This window comes from Leptinotarsa decemlineata, unplaced genomic scaffold, assembly GCF_025532065.1.
Source record: "Leptinotarsa decemlineata unplaced genomic scaffold, Ldec_3_MD MMD2_P_RNA_scaffold_12, whole genome shotgun sequence".
Lineage (NCBI taxonomy): Eukaryota > Metazoa > Arthropoda > Insecta > Coleoptera > Chrysomelidae > Leptinotarsa > Leptinotarsa decemlineata.
In genome coordinates, this window is record NW_027412526.1 from 4,582,367 (window position 1) to 4,606,237 (window position 23,871).

At 35.6% G+C, this 23,871-nt stretch overlaps 3 protein-coding genes across 6 annotated transcripts in view; 2 read left to right on the forward strand and 1 right to left on the reverse strand.

Moving 5' to 3' along the window:
• LOC111516433 (probable G-protein coupled receptor No18) overlaps window positions 1-23,871 on the forward strand; it is a 231,794-nt gene that overhangs the window by 95,262 nt on the left and 112,661 nt on the right. The gene's annotated exons all lie outside the window — the stretch shown is intronic.
• Window positions 4,612-6,109, forward strand: LOC141481209 (uncharacterized). 2 transcript variants are annotated; one of them, XR_012464816.1, is made up of 3 exons: window positions 4,613-5,114; window positions 5,174-5,387; window positions 5,444-6,109. XR_012464816.1 is itself a non-coding variant. In XM_074172409.1 (2 exons), exons 1-2 carry the CDS (start codon window positions 4,944-4,946, stop codon window positions 5,333-5,335), a joined length of 333 nt encoding a protein of 110 aa, XP_074028510.1. In that variant the 5' UTR covers window positions 4,612-4,943; the 3' UTR covers window positions 5,336-6,109. The 2 variants fall into 2 exon arrangements, 1 of the variants encoding a protein (XP_074028510.1); XM_074172409.1 differs by having other exon boundaries at window positions 4,612-5,114; window positions 5,174-6,109.
• Window positions 6,099-11,502, reverse strand: LOC111510864 (uncharacterized). The gene is made up of 2 exons (XM_074172402.1): window positions 11,366-11,502; window positions 6,099-8,649 (listed from the first exon to the last, which is right to left on the reverse strand). The coding sequence occupies exons 1-2, from the start codon at window positions 11,371-11,373 to the stop codon at window positions 7,521-7,523; spliced, it is 1,137 nt and encodes a 378-aa protein (XP_074028503.1). The 5' UTR covers window positions 11,374-11,502; the 3' UTR covers window positions 6,099-7,520.

Consider the following 23,871-nt stretch of genomic DNA (forward strand, 5'->3'; position numbering starts at 1 on the left):
CCATCAATCCACTAGAAGAGGAATCATCAAGACTCTATTAGACCGTACTTGCGGGCTCTGTAATACGAAAGAAGGTCTCGAGAAGGAATTAGACATCATTAAAAATGATCTTCAACGGAATGGCTACTCCAAAGCGATGGTAGAACAGACTTTGGCTACAAGGAAGAGAAGACATCACAACCAGTGCTTGCACTTCCCTTCATCAGAGGACTATCGGAAAGGATATGAAGAATTGGTTCCAAGTTCAACATCAGAACCTGCTTCAGATGCGGTAACACTATCCATAGCAGCCTCACGAAAACGAGGCCACCAAACGCGGACTGCGATTCCAAGAATTGCATTTACCGGATACCTTGTGAGTGTGGAAAATCCTATATCGGTGAAACTAAAAGGCCATTGAATGTTCGCATTGCTGAGCACAAGAAACACACCCAGCGAGGGGAAACCAGCAAATCAGGGATAACTTAAATTATAAAAAAAGAGCATGTTTGGACCCATCAACATAACATCGAGTGGTCCCAAGCTGAGATCATACACAGAGAGGAACATCAGTTCAGGAGGAAATTAAAAAGAACTGCATACATGTTGTCCAACCATGTATTTAGCCAAGCTAGGAACATATGGGAACCTACAGTCAAGCGAAAAATGGCCAACTCCCGCCAAACGGTTATCTTCCTCTAAACCGGTGGAGAGGAAAAATGAAAGCGGAGATATATGAAAGTACTCGAATGAATTTCACTCGTTCGGACTTCCATTGTCTATTATATAAAATGATTTGAAATCCCTGAAACAAGTAAAAAAGAATAATTAAAAAAGAATAGCTGAAAATAACAATTATATTAAGCAACAATAAACCTGAAATGAAATGATAGTGAAATAACCTACAAGTAAAAATATAATAATTGAATAAATAAAAATTAAAGGAATGAAAAAAATAATAAAAATAAAAAAGTGTAGAGATTCCAAGTCACGTTAGTTCACGACTTTTCGATTGTTGGTATCTACAATCGTCTTCGGGTGATGACTCAGTCATCACATTTTCTACATTTGAAAACTTCAAAATAGGTAATCTTATCACGAGATATATGACGTAACATATAGGGGGCTGATTTGATTAAAAATAAGGGGGTTAATTTGATACAAACATTGGAGCTATTGTGATACAGCTGAAGGGGCTTTCTTGATATTGCAAAACCTTGAAAATTGTGCATTTTATTAGTTTTTGTAACTCTCTTAAATTTCAACTTGTTTTGTTTTGTGAGGAGTGGGGAGGAGTGGAAAAGAAACATAAGAAAACAACCACATCAGGCACCCATGAAACCCAACCAGCGGAAAATGCTACCCAAGACGAAATAACAAGAAAGGAAGAGAGACAGATAATACAGGAAAAACAAAGAAAACAAAAGGAGAGTAAGAAAATAACGGTTTCGTCAGACAGCGAACCAGACATCCCGAGTGAAATCGATTTTGCAGATGAGGATAGCAGTGATTCCGATATTATACAAGCCATGCAGAGAGAAGAAGAGTCAGACTTGGAATTTGAGGAGACTTTAGGAAACTGCAATGGTAGTGACATGCATGACCAACATACTACACCTAGAATCAATGACTGGGTTGAAGTTAAATGTGTATCCAAGAAGAAAGTGTTGCATTACGTAGGTCATGTTATGGATATTGAAGCTGGTGAACCAAGAGTAAAATTCACATGAATGAAAGTGACACATGAAGATACCACAGTTTTTTTTTAAAGAGCCGGAAGATGTGTCATTTATTGAAAATGAGGATGTGGTAGAAAAACTTGCTGAACCTGCTTTGGGAAGGAGAGGAGAATTGATTTTCAACTCGACTTTTGAATATGATAATATTCAATAATTTCATACAAGAAACTGAAAAAAATTATGGATTGTTAAGTTTCTTCAATAAACGTGTGCTTTAGTTATTTTTTCCAAAGGAGATGTTTTCAGTGGAAAAAATATGAACAAGACACGGTTGTATCTTTTATATGGCTGACGACAAAAATTCAAAAAAATTACTGGTATTAGTCCCAGAGCTGTATCATTTCAGTCTCGTCTTACGTTCAATGACGATGTTGAATGAAATACAAAGCTGTATCACTTAAGCCCCATTATCATATCAAATCAGCCCCACCAGGTGGGGTTATTATGATACACAGTTCTTTTTTTTTCAGCATCAGTACTGCAACTACATTTTTTGTGCACCAATAAATAAACTAACCAATACGAATTATATATCCCAGTATTTTTTCAAAATACTGTCAAAAACACGTGTCAGGTGTTGAAATTGAGGAAGAGAACCACACTGTATAGTACCTTCACTTTCAAGAAAATACTACTTGTTAACATCTTTTTACATGTGAGTTGAGTTAAGTTTTCGTCACATCAATTCGAATTTCGTCAATCATTTTCGGTGTGACTGACGAACAGCAATTCAATCAATTCGTAGAAATTCAGATTACATTCAGATCAGTCTTCCGGGGTCATTTCCATATTATAATGAAAAAAAGCAAATTTGCGACTTGTAATCGAAATGAAAGGTTATTTTCCTTTTGTCACTGACTCGTTTTACGACCGATACCGTGAATTATTCATGCCATGCCTATTTCTCTTGTCTGCTATGAATATATTTGTATTTTGAACTGAATTTTAGGGAAAACAAAGCTATTGAATATTTAGAGCTATCGAACACCAATTACAAAGTTGAGGTACCCGCCTCGCAATGTTTTAACTCTCTTTCTATCAGAAACAACCGGGTAAAGGAAAAAGAAACTTTCTTCAGTGAACATGGTACAATGACACAACAAGAATTCGGGTTCATGACAAATCAAACACCGAAAATGCCCTGCTCAACTTCATGGAACAAACAAAAGGGATCTTGAACAAGTCTTTGAAATATCTTGCGGTATTTACGGACTTGGCAGAGGCTTTCGATACTGTGTCGCACGAAATCATACTCAAAAAATTGTCTTTTATGGTATTCGTAGTATGCTTTGAAACTGATACAGAATCACTTGAGAGAACGAATACAAACTGTTAGAATTGGTAGCAAGCTCAGTGCAACATTACAAATCAATGTGAGTATACCTCAGGGAACAGTACTTGGCCTGTTCCTTTTTCTTGCTTGCATAAACCTAATAAAGCAGCCTAATAAATTTGACTGTTATATAGTGTTATGCCGATGATATGGCCATGATCTTCACTGATGAAAGTCTGGATGAATTCTATAAAACTTCTGAAGTTATTCGGAGAAAAAATCTTCACTTCAGTGATAATTTATCAAGTTTGAATGTGAAAAAAATAAAAATGATAACGTTTTCACTCAATTCAGATGATCATCCGCTCATTAATGAACCTAAATTACAGAAAATGACCTGCACGATAATGAGACTACTTATACATAGATTTTTTTAAGTATACTTCTCATGGCGCGTCAGGCCGACACCCTGAAGTATTCTTCTTCTTTGATTCATATAGCCGTTGCTTCTCAGTGAAGCGCATTTGGTTATTTTACATCATTAAAATCTCACTGTATTTGCAAATATCTTGAAATCACATTTTCTCTGGTGCTGTGACAAAATTTCAACGTCAAATTTGCATTTGACTTTTCGGCTTTTCTATGTTTGGATTTATATGCCTATTTATATTCTAAACAAACTTTGCTGAGTTTTTTTTAATATTTAATTACAATATAAAGCATCATACTTTTTGTAGATATTTTTGATAAAGAAAAAAATACACTTCCCAAAGCTTGAATAGCAGAAAATAGTGTTTCTGTAGCCCACAGAGATTTTACTGAAATACCCACTCAAAAATCAAAGTTTTTCGCAATGAAAAGAATATCAAAATTTCTAAAAGGAATACTGAAGTTTTTGGAAATGTTAAACACAGTTAAAAGATTCCACACCTGATCAGAAAAAAAATATGTCGAAGAGGCGTTTTCTCGAAATGGTCCTCAATAACGAAAATTCTAATGGCATAAACAAAAAAACTGACATTGGAAATCTGAGTATGATTTACAATTATTTACTAGACATAGGAACGTGTTAGGAATCACACGTTAAAAGGTAAGACCTCGTTAATCCTTAGCTCGCACAAGTTTCAACTTCTAAGGGCTGTCATTCGTAAGGGCGCGACAGGTGGTTAACGGAAAGACAGATTTTAAACAGATTTGTTTTAAATCTCGGTGATATTTTCAAATTGGAATAATCACACGTTTTCTAAAATTAATTCAATGAGCATTTATGAAATAGAAATATTTTCAATGATAATGTCACTATCGTCATTACAGTAAGCTTTGAACATAACATTACTAATATCATATATCTGAAAATGACGTTATTAACATCAATGCGCCAGTTTTGTAAAAAAAAATTCATCTATATTCAATTTAATTTTCGATTGTTTAACTCAGATTACTTGTATGTATTGTCCATTTTTTGTTTTTTTTTATTGTATTTCATTTTAGCGTCCTAACAAAGTCTCTATTCAGAGACGAAAGCTTGGCGATTTGTGGCGACATCTACATAGGTTAATGCAGTCAAGCTGCTGGAAAATAATTCCATGAAAATCAACAAATATAGTTATTTATGTATCAAGGGAAGTAGGAGGGCCTTAATTACCGATGGCAAAGTTTGCGTCCCGAGGGCCTCTGGCCCGAGGGACAGCAATTGCCTGAGGTTATTAAGGCTCATTAATTCCCGTGGTACATAGATAATTTTATTTCTGACCGATTTCAATAAAATTTTGTTCATTTTTGAAACGGAAAAATGTACCAATTCATTACCTTCCCGGTATATTTGAATCAGGTACCGTTGATTATAGTAAAGTTTTCTTGTTGCTAGGTTGTTGCTATGTTACTTGTTTATAAACAGAACTTTGTTATCAAGCTGTGTTTGCGGTGAAAACGTGTTTTCTGCCCCAAATATAATGGAGGATATTTTGAAAAAAGCTGAACAAGCAAGAGAATTATTAATTCCATCGAAAAGTGAAGCCGTATACCAAAAAGAATACAAGATATATCTGGACTGGCTGACACGGAAAAATGTTATGCCAAAAGATGTCACTGAAACTGTATTTCTGGCATATTTTCAAGAACTGGTAAGGAATTTTCTATGTTTTTCGGTAGATTTGGTAGTAATTGTGTTTATTCGTTTCAGTCAGAAACGTATAGTCCGAATTCTTTATGGACTAAATGGTCAATGCTAAAATCGATGGTGACTATACATGAGAAACGAGATATAACCAAGTTCAATGAACTACAGGCTTTTTTGAAACGGAAGAGTAAGAGTTATAAGCCGAAAAAGTCTGCTGTTATCTGATGTTATCAGATTCCTAAAGGACGCTCCTAATGATATTCATTTATTGCATAAGGTAATTTTTTTCTTATTTTCCTTTTTGTGTGTATTTATTTCCTTTTTTTGTTATAGGTTGTTTTGATTATGGGTTATTTTGGAGGATGCAGAAGTCAGGAACTTTTGAATATGAAGATATCGGATATAGAGGACCGGGATTCCGTTATGGTAGTGAACGTACCGGAAAGTAAAACTGCTGTATCGAAGAAATTTACAGTTGTGGATGAAAAAGAGTTCTCCGCTTTGCCTTTATTAAGACTTTATATGTCTTTGCGTCCTAAAGGTATTGAACGATTTTTTTTGAGCTTCCGACAAAATAAATGTACATCTCAGCCAATTGGAAAAAACATGTGTGGGAAAATCCCCAGCAAAATCGCAATGTATTTAGGATTGCCAAACTCATCTTCCTATACGGGACATTGCCTTCGTCGCACTTCTGCTACTGCTCTAGCCAATGCAGGAGCAGCTATGACTAACTTAAAAAGACACGGAGGTTGGAAAAGTTCCACGGTGGCGGAGGGGTATTTGGAGGATAGCATCGAATTGAGAAATAAAACGGCGCGTATGTTGTCTACTTTGTCATCAGAAGAGGCAGGTACCTCGACTGTAGTGAACAGAAGCTCCAGCCATACAAAAGAAGAAATTGTTTCCAGTGGCGGAAGTAATTTTCAGGGAACATTTCAAAATTGTACATTTATTATTTGTAATGACGTGAATAAATAAAATATGGTTCAGTTTTCATTTCTATTTATTTTCACTTGTGAAAGGTAGAGGGAATTATAAAATCTATAATGTCCCAAGGGAGTTATGACCCTCTTTATTGATGGCGTAACTATGACGATATAAGCTTATAATATCCCGGTCAGAAATAAAATAAATAGTACGTTTTGATCATTCCCATATTGATTCCAATTTAAGAGCCACCGGTAGACAGCTGTTTCAGCCTATTGGGCATCGTCAGTACCGGGCAGGCGGTCCTCGATTGAAGACAAAATGAGAAAAACCAAGAAAGTACTTGATGAAAATAGCTGCGTAAACGCAAGCGAAACATAAGTGGAACCACCTATTGGTGTGATACACAAGTCAACTTGCCAAGTTTTTATGTCAGTGTTGGTGGTTTGACCAATCAATCGACAACTGCGGTAGCAGAAATTTGGAAAGCTAACCTGAAATGCCATCGGAAAACGAATCCACATGTTTCTAGAAATTATATGAAATGTAGAAAGGTTAATGCAGTCAAGCTGCTGGAAAATAATTCCATGAAAATCAAAAAATAAATAGATAAGTACTTTTTGATCATTCCCATATTGATTTCAATTCAAGATCCACCGGTAGACAGCTGCTTCAGCCTATTGGGCATCGTCAGTACCGGGCAGGTGGTCCTCGATTGAAGACAAAATGGGAAAAACCAAGAAAGTACTTGATAAAAATAGCTGCGTAAACGCAAGTGAAACATAAGTGGAACCAATTGTAAAAATAGGTGTTTGGAAAATAGGTCTACCCTTTGCATGTTGGTTTTCCTCTACAAAATTATCAACATAGGCTGGAAAGTCCCTGGTCTCAGAAAAAAAGGCTTTTTTTATTCAAAATTGGCGCGCCGCTCTTAAATTTTAATGCCACTTCTGCGAAACTCTTCATTCGAAAGGAATTTCTCACCTATGAGCATTTTTGGGGTCTGCTAAGAGCCAGTAGTCACTGGGAGCCAAATCTGGCGAATAAGGTGGATGTGGGAGCAATTCGAAGTTCAATGTGAGAACTGAAAAAGCGATGAATGCAACAAGACAAGCACCATCTGTGTGTTGGGCTCGGGACTTTTCAGCCTAGCTAGTATGTATGACTGCTTTCAATACACTTGGAATTTTACCTTGATCATGTGACGTTAACAACAATACAGTATTAGTTCTTCTCAATTTTATTAGATGATTTGTTATCAACTTCAATTTGATGTTATTGATAATTGTATAGGACTATAAAAACACTCTAGCGCTAATCAAACAGAAGGTTGCTACAGAGAAAAACAGTTCTCAATCTTCGAAACTGATGATATTTTAAATATCGCGACTTGGTAAATGTCTCAAATTTCGTAATATATATTTATATGCCACTGAAAGATGGCATATGGAAATCAATCATCACAATTTCCGTCAAATGTTCACCTCTCACAGTCTACCTGATGTCGTCCAAGGACTTCTACGTTTCCAAAAAAATTACACCCTTCGTTTTCATTCTGGCAAGGAAGTTCTGCATTATCCGCTAGATCTTCTAAGGAAAAATTCCTAGTATCACCAAAGGGATCCTTGCAAGTCGGGCAACTGTCCAGTCTAGACTTGCAATTGTTGCAGAGTGAGTGACCAGTTGGGCAGATGTGAATTGGGGATGACATAGTTTCTTCACACACAGGGCATTGGAGAATCCTGTCGATCAAGACAGTATTATTATTCGATAAAAAGTTTTTGGAAACTTTTGAATCGTCAGAACTCGAAATATTATCATTTTTTACGATAAATGTTGTGTGAAAGTCCGGTGATTTCAAGGCAAATTTAATTACGTTTATATCGATGAGGGCGACATTATGACTGATGGGTGGACTGTTTTGATACAGAGTAGAATTCCAGTGGCTTCTTTCTTGACATTCTCTTGCAGCACATTTGAAGCAATGTTCATTTTCTTTGAAGAAAATGGTTTCACCTTCGAAGAGTAACTTGAAGTTCTCTGAAACTTCGGAAAATATTTTGAGTTCATATTTACGATTTCCATCCGGATGCAAAGCAAACACTTGACATGAATAGTTATCTTCAGTAACACCACTTTTTATGAGATATGGTTTACCATGCGATAGTAACAAGATGGTCATCATCTCTGAGAAAATATCCCCCATAACGTCATATGTTTCATAGTACAAATCACCGGAATGTTCACTGTCGAAATGGCTTGCTAAATCTGAAATTTTTATAGTTTCATCACATTCCTCGAATATTGGACAATTCATGGTTCTGTGTAGACACACTTCTTCATGACTTTCCACTTCTCCCCAACGAAGTTTCTCTTCACAATCTTCATAAATACATGGGTATTCAGTCATACGCGCCATTTTCTCATAGAACGTATTTCTAACATTTATTTCTGTTTTTATCTCTCTACAACGTCCACATTTCTGTTCCTCTCCATCACTGCTGATGATCATAATTGGAGGTACTGACAGATACTTCTCACATAAAAAGCATCTTGAAGAATGCATCTCCGATTTGAAAGAATCAGCCATGTTGGATTGAACATTCCAGCTGAAAGAAAATATAATTTGTGTGAGTTGGGTTATTATCTATCGATCGAGAAAAAGACCAGTTAGAATATTTAAAAAAAAAAAATTCTAATTGTACATCTACAATGTGAAACGAACCTACATTAAACATTTTAGACTCCAAAAATATAGTGGTATTTGAGATTCCTTGATTAGTACGCATCTAAAACCTAAGAAGCACCTGCATACAAAATTTTAGCTTCCTAGGTATTACCAGTGAGGAAAAACAAAGACAACTATCCAGTAATTTATTTCTCTATTCTAAGCAGACCTCACTTCATTATATTCTTCATATTAACTGAAAACGTGTTTTCGATAATATTTCTTCATAATTTTTCAGTTGCATGCTTTTTAGTTTATACATTCTAACCTATCTTCTGTTTCCGCATATACACCATTAACATAATGTCAGCCATATTCGATTCAAAATGGTGACATGCTTTGGGAAAGTCATCAATTATTTTTGACAACGCTATAGTGCAACTATTGACACATGGGTGGAATATTGTTGGCTGCAAATAATTTAACTACCCGTTATTTGAATTAAACCACCCTTTAGAAATATGGATGTAGATCTTCTCTTGTATACTTACCTCCATTGGCTATTAAATTGATGTCTCGACTTCACTGTCTTGGACTTTATCTCAAAACAGGTTTTGTCAAATAATATTAAGTAATTCAATTGATATTTCAGTCTAACTTCTCCCTGCGGCTCTTATATATTGACAATTATGGTTATCAATACATTATCATTATGTTTTAAACCGAAATCATATATTTCATTTCTGTTATATCCATGTTATCTCCATATTATATCCATGTTATATTCTGCTATATCTTGTTATATCCATACATTCATTATTGAACAAAACAGTTTATGTCAAATAATATTTAATTATTCAATTGGTATTTCGGTCTAATTTCTTCCTGCGGATCTTATATATTGATAATTATGTTTATGAGTACATTATTATTATGTTTTGAACCGAAATCTTATATTTCATTACTGTTTCATCCATGTTATATCCATGTAATCAATGTTATATTCATGTTATATTCTGCTATATCCTGTTATATTCATATATTCATTGGATTTGAATTTATCTCAAAACAGTTTTTATCAAATTATAATAAATAATTCAATTGATATTTTGGTCTAACTTCTCCTTGCGGATTTCACATATTGACAGTTATGGTTATGAATACATTATCATTATGTTTCAAACCGAAATCATATAATTTATTTCTTTCATGTCCATGTTATATTCATGTTATCTCCATATTATAACCATGTTATATTCTGATATATCCTGTTATATGCATATATTTATTGGAAACACATTTTTCAATTTCCAGCTAAAAATGAAAACAGCAAATAAATTAATTGGCGCTTCGGGGCGACTTCATTGATCCCAGTGGCGCATTTGCTTTTTCAGCTGCAGAAAAATCCGTAATCTTGATCTGCCAATGTCCTCTCTCTCATGAAACAAAATGTAGGGTGACTCCATAGACTCCAATAGATTCAATACATTGCCAGATGATTTCGTGACACGACTATCGTCATTGGATTAAACTTTATCTCATTATAATTCCATTGATATTTCTGTTCAATTCTTCCCTGTGGCTTTTATATTTCGACAGTTACGGTTATAAACGCATTGTATTGTTATTATCATTATGTTTAAAACTGAAATCATATATTTCATTCCTGTCACATCCATGTTAAATCCATGTTATCCATGTTATATATGTTTTATCCATGTAACATTCTGATATATCCTGTTATATCCATATATTCATCGGATTGGACTTTATCTCAAAACGGTTTTTGTCAAATAATATTGAATAATTCCATTGATATTTCTGTTCAATTTTTTCCTGTGGCTCTTAAATTTCGACACTTACGGTTATTGATGCATTGTTTTGTTATTATCATTATGTTTCATATATTTTATTCCTGTTGCATCCATGTTATATCCGTGTTATCCATGTTATAGGTATATGTTATATCCATGTTATCCATATTATATCCATTAGATTGGTCTTCATCTCAAAACAGTTTTTGTCTAATAATATTAAATAATTCAATTGATATTTCTGCCTAATTTCTCTCTGCGGTTCTTATATATTGACAGTTACGGTTATGAATACATTATATCGTTATTATCATTATGTTTCAAACTGAAATCATATATTTTATTCCTGTTATATCCATGTAATTAGACTGATTCGTCTGTTTGGATGAATAAATAGATAAAGTGAAGGTGCGCCAATTTTTCTGTGGCATCAGTATCAATAGATAGTAAATACTTGTAAATTTCATTCTCAGCAGTATTACATAACGATCTGGTACTGATCATGATACCACCAGGTGCACAGGCACCGCTCTTAGAGCCCGTTAGGAATTTTCCTGTAGTGCTTGTGTTTTGTCGTTAAAAAGTCTAATAACTATCGAGGAGAAATACAGACATATTGTGAAATATTACGAAAAAAAAATTACATTCATCTCTACCAAGGTTTTTAGTAGGGTCTGGCAAATGCCTGCAGGAAAATAACTGCTGGGGAAACTAGCTGGGAAAATAGCTGTTTCCCTACTGTCTTTTCCAAAAACAATTCAAAATATTTCACAGAACAACTATTCAAAACAATCTGTTTTTACTGAGAATTTCTGTTGAGGAAAAAATTCAAGAAGTTCGTACCTGGCCATTGGAGAAACCTTCAAGGGTGCATATCCATACAAAAACACTACACTGAATAGACGATATCTATCATGTTCATATCGTTATCACAGTTTACGTGAACTGTACCGATTTGTTTTATCTTATCATATTGCCAGTTGAATACTCAGTGATCTCATGAGTATCCAAGCCTATCATATCAGGTGCCAAAGAGGCGATGGAATTAACGTCAGCAATTTCTTTACTTGACCTTTATTTCATAACGGAAACAACCTTCGCGAAATCCTAGCGAATTATAGCTGTGAACGGTTGAATTTTTCGACTTTTCTTTACCGGGATGTCTGCATTTACTTTTTTTATTGGAATCATAGTTTATCAGAACATCGTCCCCAAATCACAAATCACCACATGAAACAAAATCTTGGGACAACTCTCAGGACAACTGTCTACTGATTTGTAAGGAAGAACATGTTTCACAGAATCTGTATCAGAACCATTTCTCAAGCTGAAATCGATCCTTCCAAATGATGAAGGGTTTCATCGAGGGATCGGTTCGGCGCTTGCTTCATGAAGCTCTTCCACTGAAAGGTAACCAGAACCACGAGAACTGCAGCTCATATTTGGGGAACAAGAATTACCTAAGTCCATTGACCGCACTGAAAAAGAAGGAGGTGGATCATTCACTTGTGAATTAACCTTGATAGGAGACTGATGAATATCCACATATCTCGGCTTGTTTCGAAGAGATTTTAGTTCCGTACTGAAATGAGGGCAATGCATGATCTCATCAAAATCATCTGAAGGAGGAATAGTTCCAAAGACTGAAGCAGCATTACCACGTTGAAGAGCAATACTAATTATTTCTATCAAAAGAGATGTAGAACGGTAATCTATTCTCCTTCCGAGTTCATGAACGAATAACAGAGACTCCAGGCCATAAATACCAAAAGTTTCAACCGCTACTGGATGGAACAGATAGTTGCTACCAAAATCTTGGTTTCAATTTTTCGCCAGACAATGCTGCAGTTCCAGCAGACTTCGAACTTTTGGCTAGATGGGAAGCCGCGACCGTGTCAACGCAAGAGAAGTCCCATACCACAGGTTTACCGTATTTGCATGGTATGAGATACCATTTGGTCGTTTACCGTCATCTCGACTGGTACCTAAGGGTTCCAGAATTGCAGGAACATCCACTGACACCAAAGCTCGTTTCAATACGTCGTTCTCCTGGTGATGCCGAGATGTACGGTATCTTTTATCACTCATCATCTTTAAATTATTTTCCACCCACACCAAAGAAAGAATTGGGGTTCCTTTTTCCAACTGGTTAACACTTGCCAAATTTATTCAAGCCAAAATTCTTTTCCCGACTATACATCCTGATAAAAGTTGGTTGTGGACAGTTACCATCTCTCTTTATCGTTCGCTCATTCCAAAGGCACATCTAGATTTGCCGCCGTGTATATTTGGTTCTAGTATACCAGAACGTAGTATTTTGGCATATCCATCATTTCTCCAAAGTTGAAAGATATGAAAATCCAGAAATGGTTCTATGGAAACTGATACACACTGTATATTTGATGTGACAAAATCTGAGTCAGAATTTTCGATACATCGAATCCGGAGAAACGCAGATCCCATGCAAATTAGGCTTTTCAATGTCATTAGCACATTAAGATGATGAAAATTTCAAGTATGTAACTTGTATACGGAAGAAATTTCATTTTCCTGTTGTAACGGAGGTGTTTTATAACGAGTATCGTGAATAATTCATGTTGTAACTTCTTGTGAGCCATGAATATTATTGTACTTTGAATCAAAATTCACTCAGAATTCCTTATTGAAATATCAAACGAGTTTTGAAGGGAGAAAGAGGGAATATCAACTACGAATGGAAACATGAAAATGATTATACACTGGAAAAAACGTAGGTATTGATGTTGGTTGAAAAAATTACTACAACTCAACAGTATCGAGTATGAATATTATTGAAGTTTTATCTCAACACCAAACCATTATTTTAACACCTCGACACGTGTTTCGATTACCAAGTGATCATCTTCAAGAGGAAGATCAAACTAAACATACTTAAAATGTTATCCTTATTTATACCATAGATACCTCTTCTAGGTACATGCATCTCAATTGTCCCAGAATTGATTTTAAAATGTTGCCTCATCTACTAGTCGGGTACCTGATAACTAAAAATATTATTTCAATAAGCTATACAGGGTGTTTCAAATTCGATCCTCACCATTGGGATCTCGTAAACTATGAGAGATAAGTAGATTGTTGAATTGGGACAAAGTTGAGAATTTACCTGGTTTAACAATATGCTGTTGAGAAAGTTCTGAATTTCCGAGTATATCCGGAAAAACAGAAATTTCGGAAAATGGTTTTTATTTTTTTCTGGCTTCATTTTCCGAAGGATTCGAAATTCCGGGTATTTTCACATTTGCTATCCAACGTTTCGTCTTCCGGCTACCATTATCAACTATATTTTTTATTATGGGCGCTACATTGAAACCTTTCTGTTTTGAATAGAACCAGATTTTACTTTTTCAATGATGTATCATAAGTTATCATTCTTTTTTGAAATACATTTACATTTCATACATAAATTCTTTTTGGTAAGTGGACCCACATGTCTGGTACGAAATAAGGATAAATTCCTCGACTATAACTTCCGAAAGAGCATAATGGAACAGGAGAATTAGCAGTGCTGAAAACAACAGCGAAATGTCAGTAATCCGAGAACACTGAACTTTCTAATTAGTTCAAAGGGAAACGGTTTTTATCCGGAATTGAATATTAGCCTTTAATATGACCCAAATATATATGACTGCCGGTCGAAGGTTTTCGGATTATTTCTTAAATAACATGAGAGAATATTAGATGGATATTAATTTTCTCCGTGTTCGAATATACAGGGTGTAACTAAATAAGTGTAAAACATTCAAAGAGGTTATTCCTCATCGAAAAAAAGATAGGATCTTTCATATAAAAAAACTTTATTGGAGCATCCTTTTTTAAGATACAGCCTCTTAAAGGGGGGTACATAAAATTTGTATAACAATTTTTTTCACAAGCACTAAAAAAGTCACAATATTGAAATCAACCTGACGTTTTGTACTACCAAAAAGACACTTAGGCAGAAATTCATTTGGTTATGAGTAATAACAATAATAATTGCTTTATTTATACATAAATACATTAAATATTACAATAATTTGAAACAGTGACATTGAAAAATGCAGTACAAACAAAGACAGAAAAATCCACTAAAACTGCATAACTAATGGGCTGAATTGAGAAACAATACAATTATTTGTAATATAGCGTACTGTATATATAAAAGAGTTATAAGTGTATAATAGATAATTATGAACATAAATATAACACACGGGAATTATAATCGTGTCTAATTGGTCGAAGTGTCATTTTGTTTTTGTAGATACACAAGATTGAGTTGTACATGTATATTTGTATGATATCGAGTAGCTTCGAATAAATGAAGATTTGATCAGAAGAAAAGTCTTTTTTTGTGGTACATAATTTTGAGTATTTTTCTCTGTAGTACTTCAACTTTCTTAAGGTGGGAATCTAAAATACCACCCCAGCTCACTATAGCACACTGGAGTCGAGATTGTACTGAGGCATACTATATTATTTCAAGGTGCTTGATATCGAGGATAGATTTTAAGTATATAAATTTATGTAGTATGCATCTTAGCGATTTCGAGATTTGGGTAATATGTTCGTTCCACCTAAGATGAGAATCTATTCTAACTCCTAGGTATTTAATTTGGTCCACTCATGAAATTGCCATGTTCTTATCGTGATCATTCAGTATTAGGTTATCATAGTTTGGCAAATGACTTTCGTAGCTTACGAACGGCAGGAACTTGGTTTTTCCAAAGTTAATCGTGAGTGACTTGTGATCGAACCAATCTTTCAATGTTTCATTTTATTTTCAACTCTGGTTTTCAAACTACTCCAATTTCCGTCGGTGTAAAGTATGGCCGTGTCATCAGCAAAACTGTAAATTGAACCATCTATTACCATAGTTAGTGGGCTGTTAATATATATTGCGAAGAGCATGGGTCCAATCACAGTTCCCTGTGGTATACCATAGATAATTTCTTTTTGTGAGCTGATAGTATTATTTATTCCAACCATTTGTTTTCTACCAACCAAATAATTTCTGAGAAGTAGTAAAGTTTTTCCTCGTATACCCGAACTCTCCAGTGCCTTCAGCTGGACACGATCAACAGTATCAAGGGCCTTGGCTATGTCCACACAATGCAGGTCGTTTGTTATCTATATGATCATTAATTTTCCCTGTCAGGGCAGCTATTGCATCCAAAGAAAGGAAGGAAGTAATCAATTTGAAAATAAGTAACACTATACATGAATTTGTAGATCATGCAAAGAAGTAACTTTCAGACACGAACTGAAAGAAAGTCCTCCTGAAACAGCTACTTTCATATAAACATTGAATTACAAGAAAGAAAAAAATTCTTTCGAAACAAATACTTCTTTATGAACACTGAATTATACAGAAGATACTTTTCTTTACTCAGTTTGAATTTCAAACATTCGTTGTGAAATAAGATCAGATATCATTCACATGAGTTTTACTTCAAATGAATGGTAACAAATTGCACTTACATGGAACACTGACATCCTCACTGGTATACATCGATGTTTCGCCGTAAGACACTTGCCCTAAGGCACTTCAGTACCAAATTGGAAAGCATTATAGAAAATACACACAATTTTTCCATGAACTACGATTTTTAATGTCACTGAATAAGCTTGATCTGCTGATGTCATCGATGACATTGTGTGTATTTTCTATAATGTTATCCAATTCGGTACTGAAGAGCCTTAGGGCAAGTGTCTTACGGCGAAACATCGATGTATACCAAAGAGGATGACAGTGTTCCATGTGAGTGCAATTTTTTACCATTCATTCAAAGTAGAACTCATGTGAATGATATCTGATCTTATTCCACAACGAATGTTTGAAATACAAACTGAGTAAAGAAAAGTATCTCCTGTATAATTCGGTGTTCATATAGGAGTATTTTTTTCGAAATAATTTTCTTTCTTTCGGGTGAGTCAATGTTTATATGAAGTGGCTGTTTCAGGAGGACTTTCTTTCAGTTTGTGTCTGAAAGTTACTTCTTTGCTTGATCTACACATCCATGTATAGAATTACTTATTTTCAAATTGATTACTTCCTTCTTTTCTTTGGAAGATTCCCTGATTTTTTTTGTATCGAGATGGAGTAGTAGAAAGCCGAAGACTTTTTTTCCAAAAATTAATCACTCCTAAAAATATAACCCCTTCAATTCGAATTGATATTAGTGATATTGGCCTATAGTTGCTGATTATTAGCGGGTTTCCTTTTTTGAATATGGGGGCAACAATTGATTTTTTGAATGCTCTTCATGATCTTATCAACTCAACCGCAAATCCAGGTTCAACATCATACCCTGGTCATTATCCTCCATTCAGCACTACTAAACTCGTAGAAGAAAAAACTTTCCCAAATTAGCTGTACACCTCTATAATAATTTCCATTGAGAGCCTTTTTTGTTTCCATTGAGCTAAATTGGCCAATTTATTTTTCCATTTTTGCCTATTTCCTTCGGAATGTTTACTGATAAATTTTCATTCAATTAAAGGGAACCAACAGTCTAATAACACATAAAAGTGATTTATGTTGCCACTCCTGAAAGCTTTTTACGATTTTTCAGTTTCCATTACCTAGCCATAATGGAATATCTCGTTGCAAATTGAATGTGTTCCAGCAGGTAGGTTTCGAACATATTTATTTTGCTGCTTGCAGTTGTTTTTGTAGATTTATTTTTGTAAAATATCGTGTTTGCTATATATTTATTACCCGATATGCATTGTTCAGCGGTGACAGATTGCATTAATACTCTCGTATGAGGGATATATAAGCTTTATAATGAACGGGTCTGATTGAAATACGGTTTATGTATTTTTCTCGTTGATAAATCAGTTTGGAACGCTCATAATACTGCTTTCGAAATGTCGACAACTTCAGTTGTTATCGATAAAACACGTTTTCCATATACCTAATTATCTGGTCAAATCAGGCCAAAAAATGGGATTGAAGGCACAAAAATTTGCACCCAGCTCAACCAAACCAGGCGCCTCATATAGAAACAGGCCTAGATCAGCGAAACCCCTACCCGAAAGAATGAACATGGCTTCAAGGGATCTCGGCGAAACTTATCGTCTTTCCCATCCAACAGAGTATTTCTCCTCCATGGACCATAAGCCAACCTAAATGTCACAGAGGTATTTCCATCTTCGACAAACCAAGCGCCTCATATGGAAACAGGCCTAGATCAGAAACCCCTACACGAAAGAATGAACATGGCTTCAAGGGATCTCGGCGAAACTTATCGTCTTTCCCATCCAACAGAGTATTTTTCCTCCATGGACCATAAGCCAACCTAAATGTCACAGAGGTATTTCAATCTTCGACAAACCAAGCGCCTCATATGGAAACAGGCCTAGATCAGAAACCCCTACACGAAAGAATGAACATGGCTTCAAGGGATCTCGGCGAAACTTATCGTCCTTCCCATCCAACAGAGTATTTTTTCTCCATGGATCATCAGCCAACCTGAATGTCACAGAGGTATTTCCATCTTCGACAAACACTCCATCACCCATGAAAAAACCACTTCCAATTTCTATTAGCACAATATCAAAACCCTATTTAACTGTATACTGACGCTTCAAATACAGATGAGGGAGTGGGAGCAGATATCATTGGTCCTAACATCTCTATTCAAATGAAACTTCCACGATGTAGCCCTATTCCTACAAGAGAACTATATGCCATAATATAATGTGCCACTCTTTCCATCATCATCATCATCTGTTATTATTGAGTTGCTGGTTTCCCCTCGCTTTCTTGTGTTCGGCAATGCGAACATTCAATGGCCTCTTAGTTTCATCGATAAACGATTTTCCGCATTCACAGGGATCCGGTATATGCAATTCTTGAAATCGCAGTCCGCGTTTGGTGGCCTGGTTTTCGTGAGGCTGCTACGGATAGTGTTTCCGGATCTGAAATAGGTTCTGATGTTCTACTTGGACCTAATTTTTCTTATCCTTTCCGATGATCCTCTGATGTAGGGAAGCGCAAGCACTGGTTGTGACGGCTTCTCTTCCTTGTGAGGCTCCTGCTGTCTTTTAGATAGAGTCTGTTCCACCAACGCTTGCAGCAGCCATTTCGTTGAAGATCAGTGTTGACGATGTCTAGTTCCTTCTCGAGACCTTCCTTCGTATTACAGAGCCCGAAAGCACGGTCTAATAGAGTATTGACTTCCTTCTTCCTTATGAAAGTGAGGGTCTTACGCTGTTGATGTGTTTCAAGATGGCGTCTAGTTCAGTATTTCCATGGTTCCATATTATGAAGGTGTCGTCAACGTATCTCAACCAGACACGAGGTTTCTTGTGGGCTTCTTCAATGACCAGAGTTCCAAACCGCTCCATATATATGTTGGCTATAACTGGTGGAAGTGACGACCTTATTGGCAGTTCCTTAGCTCGTGTAAAGAATTCGTCGTTCAGTTGGAAATAATAGTTTCATACATAGCATAGCAGTAATTCCATAAATACTTCAACAGGTAAATTTTTTCTATCCTCCAGATACCCGTTTTCGAATAGCCTTGTCTATATGATTTGGAGTACTTCTTCGACCAGAACGTTGGTGTAAAGGGTTTCCACGTCGAAACTGATATTACACTCCCGATAATGCCAAATTTTATTTTTTTGGCTTTCACTTTTTCCGTGGAAAGCTTTTGAATATTACAATAAATAATAAAATTTGGAACAATCATGAAATAAAAGTCAATTCAAAGAACTAAGATTAAAAAAAAAGGAAAGAAGAAAAAAAAGTCACATCAAAGGTGCTGTTTCGTTCCTTCCTGTTCATAAAAGAGAACAAATGCCTCATTGCTCACAAGTGATTTTGGCGAAATTGGAAACATGTGTGAATCGTTTTATTCATGCCACGTGCCACCATATGGGTGTCTGCAATATGCTGTGTAATGCTCGTTGTAAGTAGTCCCGCTGTGATGTGAAAGTGCATATAGATTATAACGACAAGGAGCCACATTGTCTGCTGCATATGATTTCATTCGATGTGAAGAATCTGTTTTCCAGTATCCCTCCGAATGAAACGATTACTTTGGTGAGGAGTATATTGGACAAAAACTCTGTCAATCCAGTAGTGAAAATAGAAATATTAGACTTGCTTACGGTGTGTTTCTCAAAGAATTACTTCCAATTCAATGAAAAGTTTTACTCATCTTGCTAAGGTCTCATAATGGGAAACCCACTTAGTCCTATTCTGGCATAGTTTTTTATGGACGATTTGTAGAGAACAATACACAGTAAACCACTGGTAAGAAGTTTCCTGTATTTTATTTATTTATTTATTCTAAATTCGGGACACATACAGGTAAAAGAACCCAAACAAGTATCCACTAAAATACAGATTGTGATAACTAAACTGGCGTTCAACAGGTAAATGATCTAAATGCTTAATCTAAAACATAAATGATTAAAAATTGAATATTTTCCTTATGTTACTTCTATACATTTGTAAGGACATGGAGAAAACGTCCAAATTGGAACAGTATATCTTGAATGAGTCTGTAATTCTATTTATTGGAGAGTTTCTTCCCACATTGGTGTTATATGTGGAAGTAGCTAATAAATATTTATTCCTTGTGTTTCTCTGGGGTACATGAAAGAACATCATTGCTATCAACTCAGGCGAGTCAATAAGATTGGTATAGATATGTGGATGATATCCTGTTATGTTTCACAGGAACGAACAGACAGTTGACAAACTTTTTGAAGTTCATCAATTCTCTCCACCCTTCTGTCACATTCACAGTAGAGATGGAACAGGACGGATCTATAAATTTTTTAGACTTGACAATAACAAAAGTTAACAACAAACATGATTTTTCAATTTATCGTAAACCGGCACATACAGATATTATCATTCATAATTCGTCCACTCACCCATGTCAGTATAAGGTAGCAGCTCTTAACAGTATGATTCATAGACTGATGAATGTACCCTTGTCAGAAGCGAATTTCAATAAAGAACTGAATATAATAAAGCAAATAGCCGTCAACAATGATTATGGTAGTGGTCTGATACATTCTTTATTATCAAAAAAGTTATACAGTCAAGCTTTGGAAGAAGTTTACCCAATTCAAAAAGAAGAGGATGAAAGTTATAGAAGCTTAACCTACTTAGGCCAACCCACTACAAATATTCCAGATTTTCTGCACAGCAAAGGTGTAAAGACTGCTTTCAAAATTATAATAAATTAAAATAAATCACCGTGTGAGTCATGTCCGATGTTTTATATAGGTCAAACTGGAAGAACGATCAAAACCCGATAAAGGAACACAAATATAGTTTTCAGAATGGAAAAATTAATTCCACATATGCCAGTCACTTAATCTCAGAGGGACATAAGTTCAACCATGAATACAAACCCCTCCATTTCCAGAAGAAAGGTTCGAAACTTAACCTGTTGGAGAGTATGGAAATAAACAAATTCAAAAACTCTCAACATCTTACGAACGATCAAACTTGAATAATTCACCATTATTGAATCTGTTCATTTGCAGGTAAATATATTTAGGTATATTTACAGGGGGACTTTTGAAAAATGTATTGATACCTGACTTTTTCAGGTAAATTTTTTCAGGTAAATATATTATTTGGGTAGACGAATAGTTACTAGGTTATAGTATATAATGGTGTAATTTAGAAGTAACTCTCAGTAATTCTTGAAAAAGCTATTGCATAACAAAACACGTGTCGTGGTTTTTGTAAAACCCTTATTGTGAAAATCTTCCAATAAACTGTATTGATTGGTTTTTTAATATGGATTTTCATCAAGTATCGGCCAGTTCTATTCAAGTTTTGAGTAGCCGAATCTCTTGAGCTGATGATCGGTTTGACCGGAATGTCCTTCTTGTGGATTTTGGGTAGACCATACAAGTGAGGGAGCTTACTGTGATGCGGTGTTAGCGATGATCCCTCCTTTTCCCTTCTTCCTCCTTTAGATAATATCAGGCAATGGAAGTCCGAACTAATGAAATTCATCATGAAACATTGTCAATCACCTCCAAACAATCAAACTAAACATGTTAAACGGCTGAAACTAATGAGTGTTCTCTAATTTAACCATGAATCGACTTACGAATGAACAACGCTTGCAAATTATTGAATTTCATTATCAAAATTCATGCTCGATGAAGAAAGTGCTTCGTTCACTTCATTCCTTTCATGGGCAGTTTCATCGGCCTTCTGACGAAGCTATTCGAAAGCGTGTGACTGAATTTCGAATCCAGTTTACATTATTGGACATTAAACCACCAACACGCATACGTAGATTGAGAACCAAAAAAAAAATATTGCGGCTGTATTCGCCAGTGATCGTGACGACCGTGAAATGTCGATTCGCCGCCGTTCGCAGTAATTGGGCCTCTGTTACCTACGTGGAAGATTTTGCGAAAGGATTTGGGTGTAAAACCTCATAAGATACAACTGGTGCAAGAATTGAAGCCACACGATTTCCCACAACGTCTAACATTTGGTGAATGAGAGCTGGCAAAGTTTGAGGAAGATCCACATTTTTATCGAAAAATTGTGTTCAGCGACGAGGCTGATTTCTGGTTGAATGGCTACGTTAACAAGCAAAATTGCCACATCTGGAGTTAAAACCAGTCACAATCATTGCAATAACTACCGATGCATTCAGAAAAAGTCATTGTTTGGAGTGGATTATGGGTCGGTGGCGTCATCGGGCTGTACTTCTTCAAAGACGACAATGGCCGGAACGTTACTGTGGATGGCGAGCCCTACCGTGTGATGATTGACGAATTTTTGTTGCCCGAAATGGAAGAATTGGACATGCCTGACATGTGGTTTCAACAAGACGGTGCCACATGCCATACGGCACGCGAAACAATGGCCCAATTAAGAGCCGCTTTCGGTGAACAGTTCATCTCACGTTTGGGGCTCGTCAATTGGCCGCCTAGATCGTGTGATTTAACGCCTTTGGATTATTGCTTGTGAGGTCATGTTGAGGTTCATGTCTACAGGGATAAACCAGTAATGACTGACGCACTGGGAGCCAATATTGAAGCATTTATACGTGAAATACCGGTCAATATGTTAGAGAGAGTGTGCCAAAATGGGACCTTGCGCATAGGCCATCTGAAGCGGAGGCGCGGACAACATTTGCATTAAATCATCTTCAAACATTAAATTATATTGATCGTTCTATCGATTACACTAAAAATTTCATCAAATTTTTCAAATTTTTTGTGATGTTTTGAAAATCAAATCCTATACCGCTCAAAAAATCACCCAGTATGAACATATTTTCGAAACAAGTGTACCAACTTGAAGAAAATGAAGAAACGCTTATCGAACGTACTCAGCGCGCAAAATTTGCACATACACCTCATTTTTCAACAGAACTTTTATGTCTAAATTATTATCGTGCATTTCTTCGGTTTGAGAAAGATTGATGCAGTTGATCGAGAATCTTTGTTGGTCTATATATATTAAAGCGATTCAATTGAATTTTGGTTCATTATTTCGATGTCAAAATATCAAGTTTTATAGTTTTCAAATGATTTTTTGTTCTTAGTGTTATGATCAACGAAAAACAGTTTTTTCAAACAGATCTATGTTACAAGTCAGTTGATTTTCAAGGGATCATCTTTTCGTCAGGTTTGTATTCAAATCAATCTCTTTCTTCAATTAATTACTGTTTGAACATACTCGAAGCTTTGCTTTACGTGAATCCGAAGGTGGTTATATTAACGTTCTCCCTAGTCACTCAAGACACCTCGCCGATTCATAAGCGACTGATTCAAAAACATTCCAACTCACAATTTACAATTATTTATCATTTCTCTATCGGCCACTCATTCATTTTCATGAACCTAAACGCAGTCCCATGTGTTTCATTTCAGGTGACTCGAGTTCCGCTTTCATGATGAAGGAAACTCTATTCGCCCCAAGGGGGCGGAACCGCCTCTCAACCATTCTCTCGAGACACTTCAGTTCTTCCGTAGTGACTTCGCCAATAAAGAATTCAATACGCCATCCGCTTCACTTGTCCGCGATTTTTCAGCGACACGTTACCGGAAGAGGACAGGATTCAGAATAAAGCTGATAGACATGTTTTGTTCTTTAAATTCTTGCCTCTTTCTTAAACTAGATTAATCAAAGTGGAAAAAAATAACTGCTGATTGGAAGATTCCCAAATTGTCAATGAATTTGGTATAATGCCCCAATCGACAATGGTATAATCTATTTTTGTACAACTGTCATTGAAAGTGACATTTTCAATTTTTTTTATAACTAAAAAGTTTATATAATAATTCCAAAATTATAAAACAACAATAAAAATCAATTGGCGCATTTG

Coding starts and splice junctions, on each gene's coding strand:
- LOC141481209 (XM_074172409.1), top strand. CDS start 4,944: ATGGAGGATATTTTGAAAAAAGCTGAACAAGCAAGAGAATTATTAATT. Junction 5,115..5,173: donor TGGCATATTTTCAAGAACTG/GTAAGGAATTTT, acceptor TATTCGTTTCAG/TCAGAAACGTATAGTCCGAA.